The sequence below is a fragment of the Oculina patagonica genome, chromosome 12, assembly GCF_052425735.1.
Source record: "Oculina patagonica isolate OP01 chromosome 12, crgOcupat, whole genome shotgun sequence".
In the NCBI taxonomy this organism is placed as follows: domain Eukaryota; kingdom Metazoa; phylum Cnidaria; class Anthozoa; order Scleractinia; family Oculinidae; genus Oculina; species Oculina patagonica.
The window spans coordinates 17,161,467-17,182,352 of NC_135769.1; the positions used below are offsets into that span (position 1 = coordinate 17,161,467).

Sequence of the window (20,886 nt, forward strand, 5' to 3'; positions counted from 1 at the left end):
ACATTTATATCGACTGCTCATTGCGCAGTAGGTTCCTGCGCATATATTTTTACAAAACTCCGCTAACCAGTGAGGCTCAATGTTTTGCCCAAGCTTCGAAGGATTGTCGAACGCAGCGGGGATCGATTTTGTGCAGTTTTCTGTTTCCCAGGGATTTTTATCTGGAAACTCCTTCTCCACCAGATGAAAGGTATGAAAGCATTCCTTCACTTCAAATAATTGTTTAGGATTTATCTCGTTTATTGACTTAGAAAATGCACGCGCGCTTTCCTAACCACAGGTCAAATAATCTCAGATGTTTCATAATTCAAGGTCGGGTGGGCTTGGCAGGTTTTTTTATTAATAACAATTCTTTAAATCGCATTTTTTTTTTCGACAAAGGCTTTACAGGTTTCGTGAAAGAGCAGTAATTGTTCTGGTTTGCAAGTTTTAGTTTTGTTGACAGGAAATTCAGGGATGTTGATATCATATTTCGTCAAGTATTCCCGTATCTTAGCTGAGCTATAATCAGTTAGCAAACTAATATTGGCTCATCAAAAATTCAGTATTGGTTGTTATTTAATGGGAGCGGCGTAAATGATTTATTGCAGTGGGAAAGAATCTAGTTTGTTTGAAATAAATTGTATCAATTTTATACGATTTCACTCAGAACATGCTCTTTATAATTATTTTGTATATAAATCAAAATGCAAAGATTTGGAAAGGTTTCATCCTTACTTTTAATCTGTTATGTTTTTGTACTATGTTCCCGAAAAAAGGTTACAAGAATGGTGCTGTTGTGTTAGAGGTGTCAAGTTAACATATTTGACCTGCAGCCAAGACATTCACTGCTACAATATTTTATATAAACTTACATGTAGTTTACAAATTTGGTTCTTCTTTTTGACCACTATAGCATTGAAGAAGCATATTTATTTATCACCAGGCTTTGAATTATGACAGTTTATTGCAAGAAAAATATATATCGATAATACAATATCTCTGAGTGGTTCTGATCCTGTGATCAGGCTCTCCACTAGGGCTTAGGTAAAGGAGGAGGAGAAAGAGAAACTGAACTGGCAATCCAAAATGGATGTGATGATGACATAACATTTATGGCCCACATACCACAAATTTTATCACAGTGCTTTTCAGTGTACCTGTACACCTGTATGTGAGACATGAAAGTAAGATCGCTAGTCAGCTTGTAAAAAAATATTACATGGTGAGGATTGTGACAATGCAGAGATATCATTGGTTAGTAAATTTTTTTTAGTAAGAAGTAATCCAAAAAAAATTCAATAACATGAAGCCACCTGCAGTATCACTGCCAATACCATGGTAAAAAAGTTAATACCGTTACATTTAGAGAGGAGGTTTATTTCATAGAGGAAAGGATTGAAAGCATAAAATCCAGTTCATTTAATTTGAACTTCCATTCAGGACCACTTCTCTAAGGGATTAACGTACCCTCCCTAGGTACCTATTTGGATAAAGATCATGTAATATGTCAAACACCTAGAGAGAGAGAGTATTTCATTGCATTTCCAGACATTGAGTTCTAAGAGACTTTGAAATATGACATGTAGCGGAGTATTTTTGACAACCTTTGAGTTGAGTTGTTTGGGAATGAAATGGATCTTTCTCTCAAGTGCTTGATATAATCTAACTACCAAAGAGTTCTGTCATAGAATTGCCTTTAATACTTTAAATTAAAAAAAAAAAACAATGTGACAAGTTCTATATAAAATCTTTTGTTAGAAAATGTTATATTGGTATTGCATAGTGCAGCAAATTCCATCCTTATGGGGGAATTGCTGCAATGTGCTATCTCAAAATAACACTAGTCATCATATTGTGCAGGATCTTTGTATTTTAGGCGTGTGTTATTTATATTTTGGGTTTGTTTTTGGCCAGTGAGTATTGTTTGCGATGTATGTGTTACGTATAAATAATTTTCACATGACGTCACGGCCGGTGGCCATCTTGGTGGACCAGAAAACTCTGGGCAAACATTTTGTATTGTTTTGTCCAACAATATGACAGCCATGTCACATGAGTGAAAACCATTCATTGTGTTATTCCAGAAAATATCCATACCCACCCCACTGAAGGTCATCGGAAACTCCACGGGGGTGGAACTCTCAAAAGCCAAAATGTTTAAACTGAACTTCCAGAAGGATGAGGCGGTTCAACCAAAAAGCCTTCTGTGGGGGAGGTATGGATATTTCCTGGAACAACACATTTGGTATATGCATAAAGGATGAACAGTGGAACTTCAATTTCCAAACCTTTAATTTGGTAAAAACCAAAGTTTGAGAAATCTGGTTAAATTGCAAGATCCTTTCGCGTCAAGTAGGCTAAAAGCGGGAGACAGCTGACTGCATTTGCTTAAAATTAACTTTGCTTAAATGGCTTCTTTACTTAGTCCAGACTTTGGACTTTGTTATCCATTGTACAGAGACAGGAGGACTAAGACGACTTGACTCAACTGCATTTTGCAATTTTTGTTCTCTACTGAGTGGAGTTGCATAATAAGAATTGTAACTGTCTGTCCTTGTTTTCTTTGTTTTTCTACTTTCCACAGTATGTTAGAGAATCATAATATTAAGTAAAATGGAGGAGGAAGATGTAATGAACACTAGACTGGCAATCAAAGAATCACTGAAAAAACTTGATGATTACTCATCTTATCTCAGGTATATTAATCCACTTTACCTTGAATAGTAATCTTATAAGGATTTTTTTCCTCTGTGACAATGCACAAAAGTAGCACAAAAGTTCTCATTCCTTTTTCCCACTAGAGTTTTTAACCCCTTCACATTGTGAAACACTGTGCCTCCGTTTTGGGTATGGTGAGGGGTCAAGAAAAGTGAATGGATAAAAGACTTTTTAAAAAAAAAAAACATTTCCTCTCTGACAGTCACAGCCAGTGATTGTGAAGCTACCTGGCAGCCTGTCAAGTTCTCCACAAATTCTCAAATGCCTTCCCAGCGAATATTGAGCTCTTCATCTGAGGAGTGAAAGTATGAAACAGAGAATGAAATTTTAATAAATTATGAATGCAGTTATTATGTTCATATTAAAAGGAATGCTTGACTAAGTTTGACTATAGCAATATGGGAGACACGCAGCCTAATGGTGAGTGCGCTGTACTCTGGATCGAGCGGTCCGGGTTCAAGCCCTGGCCCAGGGCATTGTGTCGTGTTCTTGGACAAGACACTTTACTCTCATAGTGTCTCTCTCCACCCAGGTGTATAAATGGTACCTGAAAACTAGTGCTGGTGGGGCTGACCCTGGATGGACTAGCATCCCATCCAAGAGGAGTAGAAATACTCCTAGTCGCTTAATGATACAGAAACCGGGACAAGCTCCAGTGGTATGGGCCACTTGGCTCGACGCAGGCTTTACCTTTTTTACCTAACCTCCCCCCCCCCCCCCCCACTCATACAAAACATGTAAAATTCATGACTCCCAATAATGCTACAATTGCTAATTTCAAACCAAGTAAGTCATGCCAGCTGTCAAATGGTTTATTAACATTTTTTCTGTACTGTCTTTTCAACATACATGTAGATCAAGGCTGACAGACATCAAGTCCACACGTGAAGGAGTCAAAAACAGCATAGGCAAAGCACGCACAGAGGTTGAAGAGAAATTTAAGGAAATCCAGCAGGAAATAACACAAATATTAGAAACGCGCCAAACAGCAATTCTAACTACTATTGGTGAGATTGAGAGGAAGGATCTTGATCCTCTATCTAATTTGGAAGACAGGATCAATGGAGAGCTAGATAAAACTGTTCAGCTTATTGAAAAAGGTAGGAGCTTGTTGATTTGGAGCAATCCTGCTGCCAGAGTTTTCTCAGATTCTTTCAACCAAAACTGAAAGAGAGAGCACAGGCGTCCCAAACTCACGATTAGAATAAGACATTATATGGGGAATAAAATATTGTTAGTTTAGATTGCTTTCTGGGCGCCAGCCGTCTCCGAGGTAAAATCGGTCGAAAACCCAAGTGTGCAGCCTTGACTCCGTCTTATGAAGGGAATTACAGTGGTAGAGTAAAAAGCCTAAAATGGTGCAAATAGCCAAGAAACACAACAGAAACACAAGCGGTGAGTTTATTTTATTCATCTACATAAAAAATGTACGGTAGTTATTTTGAAGTATTTTGCGATCCAAATTAACGATATTTTGTTCCCCATACAGCATCTTATAAAGCACTCAAATTCTCAACGGTTCCCTGGGTAACCTAATACCGCGCCAGCTGAAAGGTGACGTTTCGACTCACACAATGTACATGTACCTTGGCGCTAAAATTGAATGAATAGACAATTAATTTTTTGCTTTCCCTAATCATGAGTTTGGGATGCCTGTGGAGAGAGGATGGTTTATGTGCAACTACTATTCCTTGTTGTTTTAACCTCTGTGGTTATTGACAGATTATTTTGTGTTCTTGCATGTAAATGCTTGCCTCTCAGATTACTTAACTATGCTGCTGGTTTCAACATTGACAAACTGTGTCGCATTTGCTTTTTTGTAGGAAATTCCTCACTTGATGAGGATGATGCTACTCTTCTAAGTGAAGGACAGAACTTGCATAATGAGCTGCAAATTTCATCTATAAGGTTAAAAAATAAACAACATGTAGACTGTAATTTTTTTATATATGCTTCTCAACATAATGGTACACTACCTGGACAATCAATTTACGCCATCAACCCTCCAAGTTTATTTTTTTCCTTAGTGGCCATTTGGCCACCAACTACTCAAGTTTTGGTCGCCAGTGAAAAATTTTAGTCACCAAATTAAGCTGATGCTTTCAATCCTTCCACTCAATTTTAGTCGCCAGGCCGGCGACCTTGGTTCAAATTTAGTCGCCAGCTCCAAAATTTTAGTCGCCATGGCGACTAAAATGGTCTTAACTTGGAGGGTTGGCCATTTTGAAAGGGTACTATAAACTTCTCCAAAGCTGGGTGTAGCTAAAATTAAACAAGGTGTGCTTGCACCTGTTAGACAAAGTGGCTTTTTAAATAGTTGGTGGATTGGATTCAAGATTGATAGATCTGGGACTGGATGGGCTCATTGTCCCCACCCCCAATCCCCTCCAAAAAATTAAATCTCATGGCTTGGCAACACTACTTTCAGTATTTCCAGGAGCTGATATCTCCAAACAAAACTCATTACAGTACACTGCCATGAGGTTAAAGTATTTTTTATTAGCAGACACATTATCAATCTTTCCATTATTGTAGGTCACTTCCGCAAGTCAAATGTTAATGTTATTTTACTTGCAGGTATCCTGACACTCCATGTATATCGCAAACCTTGTCTGTGTCATTCAGTGACAGTCACACCCAATCAGTTTTAGATGCTGTCAATTCTATAGGAGAAGTATCCATGACTGGCTCACTTCAAATAGCAGAGCTGGTAGAGCATCCTGGAGCTATTCTGGTACAATGGTTTGATGAGGTAACATTTCTTCAGTTTCACTTTTCTTCACTTCATTGGACACTGAATCAATGGTTCAAGGTTTAAGCCATTGCTGGGTTTACTGTGTTGTATATCTTGGTCATGGCACTTAATCTTCATAGGGTCCAGGGGCGGATACAGGGGGGTGGATAGGGTGGATATCCACCCCCCATTTTTCAGTAAAAAAAAACATTCGAAATGTCACTTTATTTGAAATAGAAAATAAAGAAAGAAAGAAAAATTAGCTCTCGCTCATGCCTGGTTGTTGTTACGCCACGTTTCGGGTTAGGGTTAGGGTTAGGCCCTAATGGTCTGCCGTCCACCCCCCTTTTGAAATCCTGGATCCGCCTCTGGGGTCACTCACAACTTAGAAATAAAAATTTATGAGAACTGATGAATAAATTGTTGGGGCACCCTGACAAAAATGCTGAAGGCTAACCTGCAATAGACAAGCATCCCATCCAGGTGGAGTAACAATACCCCTTGCTGCTTCCTGCTTCAGATTATAAAGTTAGTTTGTCTGTTCCTTTGGACTGGAATTATCTTAGTTTGCTTACTTTCAATAAGTGCTATCACTGTAACTTATCCCCCTTTCACTGTTCTTTGTAAAAAGTGCCCTTTAGCTATGCTCCCCAGAATATCTAGCATTGTAGGTCCACAATGCGTGCAGCGAGAGAAAGAGAGTATGGAATCCTGTACATGTGTAGTTAGTTATCTTGAAACAATCAACACTGTATTCCCCTGACATTAAAAATACATTATTAACAAAGGTGACATATGATGAGAGTAAGAAAAAAATTATGAGCTAGAGGATCATTAGTAATTAAAAAAAGACAAAAATAATTTCTGTCTTCATTTTATGTACCACTCAATTCTTGTAACTGACATTAAAAGATATGTATGACACTCAGTGAGGAGAATTTGTATTTCAAACTTGGGACTGAACCAGAGATGCTTTTTATATTTCAGACATTTTCAGACAGTGAATCCATCACAGATTACAGTAGTGGCGTCCAGGAATACATGCTCCAGTGCTGTCGTACAGACAACAAAGGAAACAGTGATTCAGTATTCAGCACAGTATATTGTGGTGAGGAGTCGTCAAACTTGGTCACAGACCTTGAACCACATGTGTCCTACACTTTCCGTGTCTGTGGAAGATTTGGAAATGAAGGGAAATGGGGATCTTGGAGTATTCCAAGGAATGGAATAACAACGCTTGACCAGCATGGTAAGATTACAGACAATTATTAGGGCCTAAGGTTTCATAATAAATTTTATTGCAGGTTTTCATTCACTATTTGGCATGCATAATTTTTTTGCTTGAAAAACATACATGCTCAATAGCTAGAATATTTTTTCTAGCTATTGATAACAAAAAGTATGCAAGCATATTTAGCTAAAATATGTTTACTAAGTATTTTTAGCTATTGTTTGGTTTTGAGAAGTTACAAAGCGTAGAATTACAGACAAACCAACAAAGCCAAACATCTTGTAACTTGCACATCAGAGTGCCTGCTTGTCTGAGGGCTAAAGAGTGTTTTACAGTATTCATTTTTGGCTATGGACACTCCAATAGTACATTGTGTGATTGCAGGGATTCTTATTTTGTGTTAACTCAGTTTTCGTTTTTACCCAAGCTTTTGCTGCTTTCAGCAGCAAACTCAGAAGTTTCGATATAAACTTCGATTTTAACTCAGAAGCTTCAATTAACGTAACACCATTGTCATGTTCTGAAAAATCCTGTTTAGAACAAGTTTATTGCCTTTTAGCTCTGCTATGGTCAGCAGTTAATGAACTTGTGCGGAAAACCAGTCTCAGTCTGCTTGAAAAACATTTTGAAGCAGAGATTAAGAAATTTTTGTTTTCTGATGACAGTAAAATAATTACTAATATTATTTATTTTCCTACATGTCAGACAATAGTAATTTGCACGGCTGTTTTAGGCTAGCAAAAATTTGTAACCACTTGTAATTGTATGTTTTGTACTTTGTGTTGTGGATGAATAAAAAAAAAATTAAAAAAAAATTAAAAAAAAATTTACATATTCTAGATACTTATAATGTATTGTTGTTTCTTTGCGTGTAGAATGGTCTGTGGAGGACTGCATCAACCAAAATAAGCTTGCTGTGTATCAGCTTAGTAACAGACGAAAGACTGCAACAAAAGTATTCCCCGACTGCTCCAAAGTTCTACGATCAAGGACAATGAGTTACAGACTTGATACACCACTGGTTCTCAAGATTGATGAGACCGGTGACCCCAGTAATGGTGACGGCATTGGCCTTACTACTGCGTCATTTGATTTTAGCAATGCAAGGCAAGTTCTACAATGTCCTGGTTCAGTTAGCATCAATTCCAAAGGTGTTGTCTACGTTAATGGAACAGCCATGACAACAAGATTGCCACAGTTCAAACGAGGCTCTGTTGTCATGTTTGAAGCAAGTCGAGTCTCCAAAGTCAAGCTTCGAGTGTCAATCACTGTTGATGACAAGCTAGTGACTTTTGATTGGCAGGTTGATGGTGGAGGTGATGCGTTTTATTTTGCGATGGGATTTCAACATTCAGGCTGGCAGGTGTCTGTCTAGTATAAAACCAGTATGGAACCTTTTATGGCAGTACAAAAGTATACCTTCAATCTCCTGATTAATTATGAGATATTCTACATCATGCACTTAAACTTTAGTAAAAATGCTTTGTTTTTGCTAACAAGCCAGAGCTGTCATTAAGTTTTTAAGCAGCCATTGCATTGAACTTATCACCCATAGCATTTCACATTGTGCGCAAGTGTTGCATGTCAGCAATCAACATCTTCACCCGTAACATCAAGTGAACTCAGCCATAACAAGTTTTATGGGTTACAGCCCTTAATGACGGCTCAGCATGCAGTTCTTATTGGTAGCCACTGAGATAATAATAATTGGAAATTTATAATAATTATTTGTATGAAATTTTGGCCCCTCAAAAAGTATGCAGTTAGAGAGTTGCTAATAAGACATTGGAATAAAAGATTTAAAAATAGCACCTGAGAAATCATCCGCCTTTGGCCTATGGTTGCACTAGTGGATATTTTCCAGATTCACATAAACATTTCTGGAATTTTCATATTTAGGGCATTCTGATTCGTAGCTTTAAAACCAAAAAGGTATTCGAATTTCAAACCATTTTATTCACATAATTTGATAATCTGAGGACACTCGTGTGGGAATGGAGATGCAACCAAACCCAGATGCATCCTAGATTTATCATGAGCCAAGAAAATATTCTCTGGTGTTAACATAATACTAGGCATATTTGTTTCTAAACTAATCCGGGCCAAATATACATGTCCATAGCATGGACATGAAGCACATTTTGGTAAAGTGTAGGCTTTTTTCTGATGTGAAAATATTAATTGTACATCAGTGCCTTTTGAAAATAATTTAATGTAAAAAATATCCGTGAAATCATCCTTGTGTTCTATAAGTTATGACACTATATTGATTCTGATTTATTAATGTGATTTTATAAAATGATTGTTAAGCAATTTTCCAAATTATTTTATTTTTATGGTGATTATTTACACTCCTGTTGCAGTGTTTCAATCTGAATTGATTTATATTTTATGAGCAACACCAAAATTTATTTAAAATGTTTTAGGTAAAATAATTTGCTGGTGATAATTATGGTATCACTGTTAATTTCTTTAATATACAGTAGAACCCCGGTAACTCGAACTCGGATAACTCGAACAACCCCGCTTACTCGAACAAATTTCCATTTCCCTTGGATTTGATCTCACTTTTCAGTCGTTTTTACTCGGTTAACTCGAACTCGGATAACTCGAAAACCCTGCTAACTCGAACTAAATTTCGTTTCCCTTGATCAAAATTTGGGTCAAATTTACCCCGATAACTCGAATCCCGGTTCCTGCAACTCACTGCGGTTGCCCATTGATTAGAGCAACGAACTGATCACGTATTTGACAGCCTTTTCCCACTCTTATCCTAAGAATTTATGATCGTGTTATAGTATCTGACGAGATAAGTTTAATTTGCACTGCGCTGTATACTGAAGTGCTGTACAATCAGTTAACTATCAATTATTAACTTTGCAAATTAATATTCAATCTACCCCGATAACTCGAAACCCCGCTAACTCGAACGGTTTTTCGTTTCCCTTTAGAGTTCGAGTTACCGGGGTTCTACTGTATATGTACTTATGGATTTGCTTGCGTTACATGGGAAACTTGCCAGAAGGTCATGTGACTCTAGCTGCAAAATCCACCTGACAAATGAATACTGGAAGTCAAAAGGGAACAAAATCATACAGTTAGTTGCTATGGCTAGTCTGAATGGATAAGGGAAAATAAAAAATAAGCTTTTTACATGGGTCACTTTTGACTGTTCTGTCTTTAAGTAAGACAAAAGATTATTAAACGAAGTGTAGACATGATCAGCCGAGCTACAACCAACAACCACACTTGAAACACTGCGTCTGAATGCGGTTTACAAGAACAGCTGCTTGTCCACGTTGAAATTAAGCAATTTAGCCTCTCCTCTAGTATAAATTCAGTCTTCAATAAGGTCTAACTTTACATCGGCACATAAACTCCGTAGGCACAATTATTCACATTTCTAACAATTTTGTTTAAATGGGACAAAAATACAGTTATATGGTCTAATGATGTAATGGAACTCGATTATGATGCATCACATTAAAGTTTGATAACTATAAATGAAGTAATTGTGTTATTTGTAAAATTTGAATCTCAGACTTGTTACTTAGCGCATTGGGCTCAACATACAGAGGGCTTTCTGTGTCTAAGGCACTAAAGTACTCTCAGTTCTTCTTTCCTGTGTGATCATGAGCCCAGGGGGGGGGGGGGGGTACTCCGGCTTGTAAATGACGGGGATGATCGAATAGAGGCAAAACTCAGGACCCAAAAAAATCCCTAAGTCTTCCGACATTACCCAAAAAAATCCCTGGACCAAAAATAACCCCCAAAAGAATCCCTTGTCAAATTACCCCTAAATTGCCAGGAGGGGCAAGAACATAACACAAAGAACACTCGTTTTGTTTATTCATGATACCATTAATACGCCAAGGCCGTGCCAAGGCCCTTTAGTTCGTTTTTAATACCCAAAAAAATCCCCTATCTAAATCAAGTCACCCAAAAAAATACTTGCCAAATTTTCCAACCCAAAAAAATCCTTCGATCATCCCCGTCATTAACAAGCCGGGGTACCCCCCCCCGGGATCATGAGAAGTTCCTTTTATCGGAATTTAACACTGCATCCATGTTTTAAGTTGTTCAGTCAAAACGTAACGTTGAAATTTGGCATTTATCTCTTCATTTTTTCCCACACTAATCTATTTTGCGAAAGCGTGCGTTCCCTGGTCTGTTTCTTCGTCCATTCCCTGTGTGTTCCCTTATTCCTCCCTCGTTCCATCCTTTTCGCTTATCCTAAAACTAGCCCTTGACCGGCGCAGAACCCTGTGTTGTGCAACACCCAACTTTGGTCAATTTCTAAGCTTAGTTGACACGTGACGTATCCTTGGGCCGAAACACAGCCCGTGCCTTCCTAACCCTGACACCCTACTCCGGTGTATTCCCACATGGCCGATGGCTCCTCAGGCTACGTTCCCCATGTAGTCGCTGTGAGTTCCCCCATTCATTTGCTCGTCTATTACACCGTACTTTCCTCGTGCGTTTCCCTGTGAGTTCCTGGTGCTTGCCATGCCGCGTCCCCAGTTGCTTCCCCATGCGTGACCAAGCATTCCCTTTGCGTTCCGGCGCGTTCTTATCTGGTACGTTCCATCATGCATTCCATGGTGTGTTCCCTCTTTTATCCCTTACCCTGACAGCAAGGGGCAGTAGATGAAATCATGGTGTCCTCGGGGGAATCGCATTAAATTACATCAGATTGAGGTGAAATCAGACACAATAAGCCTATCAAAATCGTCAGCTCATCCCAGACAATAAATAATGGCCGATCCCTATGATTGACAGTGGTTAATCCAGGGATGCTCAAAAGAAGGGTGGGCCATTGGGGAATGAGGGAAGTGATACACCACTGGAATATTGATAGCGCCGTTTTTTTTTTTTTTTTTTTTCAGTCATGAAAGTAGTTGCGTATTTGCTTTGATTTTACGCTTGCTGAGATTTATAATTACAGTTCATACAACTGCTCTAACCAATCAGAGAAACTGTGGCATTTTTAACCAATCAGAAACAAGAACAAAAGTATTCTCGATTACGCGCCCATTCCCGCGCTTAACACCGGTTGCATGTTTCGACATGTTTATATTTCGAGTCCTGCCCACGAAAAGGGGCAGTTATTTTCTCTTTTTAGCTATCTTGGCGAAACAAGAGAACATAATTATATATGGACCCATGCATGGGAACCAGAATTTCCAGAACATTGCTGTTCCATTTGCTCTCCAACAGAAATTTCCAGGATCTTTTTGTTAAATGCTAAGTACCCTTAATGGCTTTCTACCATAGCATGCAATTACAGCAAACACCAAACCTTCCACCCCCGCTTCCTCACCTCCCTCAAATAAGTTTACTTGTGTAGGGGACTGACTGCAAATGTAGATTCCAAGTACGTGTTTTTCAAACTTGGATTACAATAGACCTTCGAAGTGACCACAATTTCTTTTCTGGTTTTAAAAATTGTTTGAATACCTTAAAAAAAAAACAAATTACAGAGAATTCGCGTGAAGAATGCATGGCCAAAACGGACAACTTTGAGCCTGCAGTATATGATGGACCGATCCAATTAATAGAAGAATGCCATGCGCGCTTTTTGCTCGACCGTGAAAACAAGGGCCTGGGTACGAGCTGAAGAAAGAAGAAGAACGAAGGGAAACGTTGTTGAGTTCACAATTTTTACAACACGTTTTTTGACAGAAGAAAATGCCTAAAGTACGTCGCAGCAGAAAACCCCCACCTGAGGGATGGGAACTGATTGAACCAACGCTTGATGAGCTGGATCAGAAAATGCGCGAAGGTAATTTTCCTTTCCAAATATGTGTTGTATTTCTTGCGTTCTCAGGCTTGGAAATTTCTGCGTTTGTTTCTTTTGAACTATAAAATACTCAATTGTCTGTTTGTCTTTTCCCTCCTTCAGCTGAGACAGACCCACATGAAGGGAAACGAAAGACGGAGTCTATGTGGCCTATATTTAGGTATGTATACGCGATATATCGATGTTATGAATAAGATATTATAAAGCTTAACAGTGAACGACATAAGGTCATGTCTTTATTTAATATTTCTGTGACTTCTGTATCAAAATAACATCAGCACGTTTTATTCAACAGCAAGCTTAATAGTAAGAGATGTTATAATAATTATCGTTGGTTTATGTGATCATGAATGTAACTGAATTGCATTGTGATAAGAGAGAGATCATCACAGTTGAACAGCAAATTCAGCAGTTGCAAGGAGAACTTTAAATTATATAAGGTATAGGTATATAATCTCGTACACTTTATGTTTCGGGGTCTGAGATCGTGCGCTTGAAAGATAATAATAGAAAATTTTTACCCTAAGAAAAACCTCAACCATTTTTCACAAGAATTTAGTAAATAAATTCATTTCACACTTGATGCATTTTGCGAAGGACGTGAAGAAAACGACCCACCTCTGTGATGCAATGTCGTACAGCAAAATATAATGTCGTACACTCGGGAATCATACCACTTAATTCGCTTCGTCAGAAATTTCCAAGCTAACCAATTCTAGCAAACAAAAGTGAGTTTATCTCTTTTTCATTTAAGCTAAAATAAGTATGTTTCGAAGTAAAAGAGGGAGTCCAGCTTGTTTTGAAGCGGTGCGTGTGCGTGCGATCCAACGAAAGAGCGGCTTATTTACAGAACTTTGTATGGACTATCCAACGAAGCGACTTTCGGAAAACGCTGTAGGTCAGCGGAAACGAGCTGTACAAAGCCCATTTGAATTCTGGGACACAAGATGGCGTTGAACTTTACGAAGGACAACTTTTCATGACAAGAGGGGCCGTAAGGGGGGGTAGTGCGCACAGTTCACGGCTATTAAAGATGGAAAATCACGAATCACGGTAATTAATTTTCGAGTTTCACAATTCACGGAAATTAACAACATAGACAAGGAAGTCTTGTGCACTTACGCCTCCATATTGAATGTTTTCACTCGTACAAAGGCCATCAATCATTGATATGTTAATGTTTCTTTCCGAAGTTATTATTTATGCCGAGGTAATGGACTTCTGTTTATGAACTTGCTAATCGGCAATTTTGCAAAAAGGTTGCCGGCGAACACAATGTTAGTTAAATCTAAGGTCATCTAAAATAAACTAGTACTTCATCCATGGGGAAGTAGTGAGAACTATAGTGGCTTAAACTATAGTGGCTTATACTCCTAGTCACCTCATGCACGTCTCAAACGAGGGCTTCAACTTTATACCCTTTTTTAAATTAAGGTTAATATCAACCTGAAACAACTTAAATTTGGTGTTTGAATCCCGTTTCCTGATATTTTACTTTGACTAAAAGCTTGAGGCCTCTTCCTGTTGAAATTCGCTTAGTTACATTTGTCATCGTTTTACAAGTTATACGTATACTAGAAGTATTCTGAGCAAACGGCCTCCGTAACACTAAATCAATTATGATTGACAGTTTAACATCATTGATTGCGTCTTGGTGAAGCAAAGACTCGATTTCAGTCGACAGCACAATGTACAGTGCTAGCAAAAAACAGGTAGAATCACGTCACAGTTAATTTCCTATTGGCGATCCAAAGAAATCTTTTAAAGCTTTCATCAGGGGCACCCAACGGAATATTTCGTTAAAGAGGGGGGTCGTTAAAATATCTGTTCGGAAGACGATTTGAGATCTAGAATTTTCGGAACATTCATTGTAAATTTTTTTGCTTGCCTGCCTTTCCTAGGATTTTCGAATATCTAAAAAATGGTATAATTGTTCATTTTTAACGGATTTTTACTCTAAAAAGGTCACCTAGGATTTTCGGGAGCCCTTCTCTGGCTGGAATTTTTTCGAAAAGGTAAGTTTTGATCCCTATAACTTTCGGATCACTAAAGTCAGTAAACGGCACCTTCTATAACAGAAATTTGTTTGTCGCCCTCGACCTCCATGACTTTTTGACACAGAATTTTAGCGTGAGCTTGGCCAAAATGAGTTAGAAGGATTGCGTGATTTAAGATGCACGCGACATCGAAAAAGAATGGCATCGTTGTCCTCTCTTGTTATCTGACCCCTTGAGTCGGCTTCTGGTCTCAGTGCCTGTTTGTTTTACAATCTTCTGACAAGTCGTCAAGTGCGGTACTTAGCCATCACGCAAATCGCGCGTCTGAGTCGAACAGACACTCAATTTGCAAACATCATAAGGGGTCATCTTTGCACGGTAGGTCGGTTTTCACGGAAAAAGTGAAGAATTTTAGTCAAGTTTCACGGTTATCGAAAAATAATTTTTTGTTTTCACGTGTCACGACAAGCATGTTATTCACAGTTCACGGATTTTAATATTTCGTAATCACAGATCACGGAGAATAAAAACACGCAATCACGTTTCACGAGAAACCCCCTTACGGCCCCTCATGACAATGAAGGTTTGTTTTCAATTTTTTCTAGAATTATTTTCAAGCGCGTACGCGGAAAGTTGATGTATGCTTTACGTTCCATCTTCCGCTGCTGGTACGCAAAGAGTTTTCCCTCTCCTTTCCTTTTTGAAAGAAATAAAGGCAATATAGTTTGAGGGAGTCTTTGTGTCATTTTCAAACTTTGTGAACCAAAAATACTGTTGTTCGGCTCTTTGTGCGTACAAGAAACGACTTTTTTCTCGGCTGTACGACAATATATACTGTACAACATTATATACCAATACCTTACATGTCTGTTGTTGGCTCATTTCATTGACCCAGACGATCATTTTAGACATATGGTGACAATGTAAGGTTCCAATAGTTTATTTTATAGAGGTTATTCAGTGTAACATTGTGTTATATATCGCATGGTACATGTATTTTTATGGGTCAATTTTTATCTTCAAGTCTTCAGGCCAAAAAAAACTTAACTAGCAAGTAAAAATTCCATGCCATATTACCAGGACGTAACATGTCGATAATTTTGATAGTCGATAAAATTTGATTGTGGTTGATCAAATACATTACATTTATACTTATCAATTGTTAAAAGTCGATTGCAAAATTTCTTGTGATTAATGACTTTGTTCGATAATTTTTGATTGAAAATACAAAAAAATAATATATGGCGGGAGACAAGACTACAGTTGCTGCGCACACTTACTAGAATTTCGTGGCTGATTGAAAAATGTGTCTGCGTTATTTTTTGTTGATAAAATCGATCATCAGTTGAAAATCTTGTGATTATCGGCTTTTATCGACAAATTAAACTTGTCGATTGACAATTATCAACAAATATCGAGTATTATTATTCAACTAGTGCGCGCGCTGCCCATATATGGTCAAAATGTGAACGTTATCTGTCATCCGTACATAACAGATATCCTACGATATACGTAGGTTGCGAAGATTCGTCCGAAATCTTGTAAAGCGCTGCATAAATACAGTTTTTCTATCTGCAAAATGTGTTTTGTTGACAAGTTGTTGAATAATAAAACAATTATCCTGCTCAATCTTGCGGAATATCGGCTGATTTTAGCCAACTCGGCCTACGGCCTCGTCGGCTAAGTATCAGGCGATATTCCGCGCGATTTCGCAGGATAATTGTTAACTATCGACTTATCAACTACGTTTTTGATGATCTACTTTGATCGACATGTTACGTCCTGATATTCCAGACTTCCACTGAGTAAATTGTATACTATACAACCATCTCCCCACCTTTTGATTTGTGTTTGTAACTTTGTGTTGTAGTCAAGGTGAATAATAGCCTGCGAGCAGGCTCCCGAGTGAGGCAAAGGGCCTTGGGGAGAAAAACGGGGGAGCCTGCGGACAAAGGTTTTTTGCCGCCATTCCAAGCACACACTGTGCACAAGATTCTAGTGCAAGCTCTGATTGGTCAGATCTCTGATTGTTGACAGGTCTTATGATTTTGCCAACACCAAGCACGAGACGCGGCATTTCGCCTCAGTGAAGTGTTAACATCGCGTCACCAGTGGTGAGCGAATTACACTCTAACTCTGTAATTTGCCACATATTTTGCTAGTGCGGTTTGTTTGGGCTCATTTACAAGATATTCTTTAAGCTCAAAATGTTTGCTCTGGAAAGACAAGGTCTGAAATTTATCTCTGAAAATGTTGATTACTTTCATTTAATAATTGCGATGCCAGTTTTTTTTTTTTTCCGCGAGCTGTCATTCTCAATTACAAACTAATTGCATTCCAATGCATCGAGGCGGAGATAATGACACGTTGTTGACAGAGTAATGACAAGTTCATCAAAAAGGGGCGGAATGGCGGCTTCGGTCCTTTGTCCCATTTCCTTTTCGCCCCATCCTCGACCGGAGAGCCTGTTCACAGGCTAGGTGAATAAAGGCCAGTTGTTTTGGCCAAAATAATTTCTTGATCATTTTCTTATCTGAAAACCCCTTCAAATGGCCATTAGTCATTAGAGATTAGTCTTGCACAAGTGCTGCCTTGATTTTTTGTTCTGAAAATAATATAAACTTAATTTTAGCACCACTTGGTTTGACTTTGTTTATTTCCAATATTACAGAATCCATCACCAGAAGTCTCGCTATGTTTATGAATTATTCTACAGGAGAAAAGCAATCAGTAGAGGTACAGGGTTTGTTCATGATTTAAAAAGATATTTAAATATAGGTATGAAGGTTTTAATTCAAGAAATAGAAAATGTTCTTCATGTAAGAAATAAAAGTTTATTGTGGCAAGTTATGTAATGTTTAATTAATGAGCAGCAGTGTTTTATCAAGTTTAAAACACGAGGCGCAGCCGAGTGTTTCTGACTTGATAAAACACGAACTGCGAATTTATTGAACGGCTTAAAAATCTTCTGATGTAGATCAACTCATTCTTGCACTAATATTTAGATTTGGGGTTATTTTGGCCTAGAAAATTGGACGTAAAGTTTAGCCGTGTCTTTATCAGATATAAAGACACTCATTAAACATTAATTTCTTTTGTATTTTCTTTATGAATTATTAATGAGTTTTTTTTTAAAAAGTGTAAAGAATAATGCTGGTCTAGAGGTTGGGTCATCTGTAGATCAAAAAAAGTTTTGTTTGGCAATTGAACAGTTCCCTGCAAATTGAAATGTATTTGTTCTGAGTTCTTCTAAACTTGTAGAAGTGTTGTGAACATGAAGCGAAATCTTTTCAGTTTCATTAATAAACTCTTGTTGCTGTATAATTTGTTTATCAACCTGTAAAAAACAGTCACTGACATTTTCATGATACGGCGATAGAAATGTGTTCTGTGACATACATGTAAGCTGATAGGCAATCAACCTTACCATCACTGAGCAATATTTTTTGCTGTGTTTTTTAAAGAATAGATATATCGTTATCATTGGATAAACCATTATCCAGTGGAAGTGTTAAGAAAACCTAGCTTGCCATGAGTCTGTTGCTGAGTCATTAGAGTATCTGGCTGATGTGCAGAAGGTCACGGTTTAAGTACAGTATTTTTTGTTGTATTGGTTCCTTGAACTGATCTTTATTATTTTTTCTAATCTTAGAGCTGTACGAATTCTGCCTGAAAGAAGGTTATGCAGACAAAAATCTAATAGCTAAATGGAAGAAGCAGGGATATGAAAACCTCTGTTGTTTAAGGTGTATTCAGTGCAGGGATACCAACTTTGGTACAAACTGTATTTGCCGTGTACCTAAAGCTAAACTGGAAGAGGTGAGTAGCTGGTGTCGAAGGCAAAGGGAAAAGCCTGCAGTTGGTGTGCCCACTGCAGGGCTTATTCTGGTTTCTGGAGAATTGAGTCTTGCTTCTTATACTCCTGGCGAAGTGACATCCAACATCTTTGTATTCAGATTTCAACATTTCCTTACCTTAGTCAATTCTAGTCATTACTACTGCTACCCCAATACTTCCCACTCCATGGGCAGGGATGTAGCTCTGAGCAGGCAACCCGGGGGCACCCTATATATTTTTGTGGGGGGAGGTGCCACTGGGAATTTGAAACCCTTACCCCTTTACCAGACCATGTTTAGCTGATTTCACAATCCTATACTAGACTAGACACTGAAAATCCCTACCCTATCCCAGACTTGCCTTTTTTTCAGAACTGCATCACTATCAGTGTTTTAATGGAAAACCATCTGTCAACAACGTTTCTGTGATGATTTTACCGGTTTTAACGTTTAGGAAAGTACCATTCTCTTCTGAGTTTCTATTCCTATTCTGGACTTAATTCATCATACCAGTGATAAGTTTCCTGGTAAATGATACCCTATTCTAGACCAAAACTCTCTGATTTCTATACCCAATGCCAGACTAAACTGCTTGAAAACCATACCCTTCACAGCGGCACATACCTATATAGCTCATATGTGGCAGTGCCCCCGCCCTGTCTGGCTACTGGCAAATTTTACTGACTGAAAGAAAGCCTTTCACTGGCTGCAGCTAAACTTGAAAACTAGAAGACTAAAAGAGCCAGCTAAGGTTGTTAATGAGCGAACTTACTTTTTTCTTAGTTACGTCCTTATAATAGAGATCCTTTGGGGGGGGGGGGGGGAGTTTGTCAGGAGGCCAGTCCCCTTCATGGGAGTTGTTTAGAGCATTTTGATGCACATTTTAATGCACTTTCTCAGGATTTCTTCATGAACGAAATGGGCTTTGTGATTGCCCATAAAAAATATCTTCCATTTGAAAATCATCTTTACTTGCATAGCTGAGCATTTGAATCACAGATTGATGTTATAATACTATTGCAAACTTCTCTTTCAGGGAAAGATTGTTGAGTGTGTAATATGTGGATGTAGAGGATGTTCTGGGTGATGGCAGCGGGACAAGACAACAGCAATCCAACAGCAAGCATGGAAGCTGTAACTTATTGTAATTAATGTGGTGTGGACATTATGGAGACCACAGCAACGTTTCACAGTGAAGCTATCAAAATTATTAACAGTTCATTACTGGTTGCATCCAGTGCCATCAGCAAGCCTTGAGAAACACGTTTTTTTTTTCTGAACTGTTTGCTAAACTCTAGTAAAGGTCGAAAAAGAGCTGTGAAGCTCAATTTTTTGTCTGGGCCCAGTAACTTCAAAGGATGGATTCCGCTATGCACTGATATACTGCTATCAAGTGAAGAGTTTACTGCAGTTGGTTTTGTAACACTTTTAATGAAAAATAATTTATCCAGTAAATAGCATCATTCATCCTTTGAACATTACCTGGCCTTGTTGTATGTCTTGATTTTCTTGGATCTATATTTTGAATGGTATTTGTTTTCTTTTTTTACAATTTATTGAAGTACCATTACATTCATTTTCGCAATCCTGTAAAAAAGTGAACTCGTAATAAATGTATGTAAGCAAAAGTTGAAAGTATGAGGTTTTGTGCAAGTCATTACAAAAGGGAGTAATTATTTGTAAAAAGACAGATTCTGCTGTTGAAAGCGAGTCACAAAAAAAAATAAAATAAAATGTGCTGGATCTCATGGTTAACTTGAATGTTCCCCTGTTAGTTGTGACTAACCTACGATCAGGCGTTCTTTTTTTGCGGGAGACAGAACTTAAAATTTGCGTCACAGGATAGATTGATATACAGAAGAGAAAGGGTTATCGTCTTCTGGGTATCGACCATGCCTCGTTCGGAGCTTATTGGAAAGATGTCGCTTTCAAGTCACCCGCTGTTGCGAAAAAAAAAAACATTAAAGAATTTTAGTAACCCCCCCCCCCCCCTGATTCGATTACGCACCCTGCGTGCAGTGAGCACTGCCCCCTGTCAAATTAATGCTCGTTCCAATAAGCGCCCCAATACTACAAAAAACCATTTGTAATGCGTGTCCCCCCCCCCCCCCCCCTCAATAACTGTTTTTAATTTTTTTTTAATTAATTAAAAGGAGACAAAACCAAATTTTGGCAAGCAGTAAAGGCAAGCTTCCAATGACAGTCCTAAAATAAATAGATTAAAGTCCGAGACTTTAACTGTACTAGCCTGCTTTACAGACTCCGAGATGGAGCAAACTACAATATTCCAACTTGCTCCCAAGATTTCACCCGTCCTTTGCACTATCGAGAAGGAAACAGCTGCTCTGCGGGCTAACTGAACTGCCCATTATCAACCCGACGGGGACTCCCCATATGGCCCTGACAGAGGTGCTCGTCGCACCTTTAAGGACCCTTTAAGGAGTGAAAAAAATCGCGATTTTGACGTTTTTTTGTATGCTAGCCAGCTAGTGCCGTTTACGAACCCAGTGTACGAGTAGCTGATCGATGTTCTTGTCACCCTGTTCACAAAGGTTCTCTTTCTTCTAAAATTAATCGTTTGTTGTTCA

General features: G+C 38.4%; 2 protein-coding genes across 3 annotated transcripts; both read left to right on the forward strand.

Annotated features, from left to right (window-relative positions):
* Nucleotides 1-74: 74 nt before the first annotated feature.
* LOC144632442 (cytokine receptor-like factor 3) lies at nucleotides 75-9,030 on the forward strand. 2 transcript variants are annotated; one of them, XM_078491097.1, is made up of 7 exons: nucleotides 75-190; nucleotides 2,567-2,678; nucleotides 3,556-3,800; nucleotides 4,524-4,608; nucleotides 5,278-5,452; nucleotides 6,422-6,683; nucleotides 7,541-9,030. In XM_078491097.1, exons 2-7 carry the CDS (start codon nucleotides 2,596-2,598, stop codon nucleotides 8,038-8,040), a joined length of 1,350 nt encoding a protein of 449 aa, XP_078347223.1. In that variant the 5' UTR covers nucleotides 75-190; nucleotides 2,567-2,595; the 3' UTR covers nucleotides 8,041-9,030. The 2 variants fall into 2 exon arrangements, with proteins under 2 accessions (XP_078347223.1, XP_078347224.1); XM_078491098.1 differs by lacking the exon at nucleotides 75-190 and having other exon boundaries at nucleotides 1,811-2,678.
* A 3,152-nt stretch (nucleotides 9,031-12,182) lies between these two features.
* LOC144632498 (protein BUD31 homolog) lies at nucleotides 12,183-20,041 on the forward strand. The gene is made up of 5 exons (XM_078491168.1): nucleotides 12,183-12,447; nucleotides 12,568-12,625; nucleotides 17,134-17,198; nucleotides 18,115-18,281; nucleotides 19,335-20,041. Exons 1-5 carry the CDS (start codon nucleotides 12,354-12,356, stop codon nucleotides 19,383-19,385), a joined length of 435 nt encoding a protein of 144 aa, XP_078347294.1. The 5' UTR covers nucleotides 12,183-12,353; the 3' UTR covers nucleotides 19,386-20,041.
* Nucleotides 20,042-20,886: the final 845 nt, after the last annotated feature.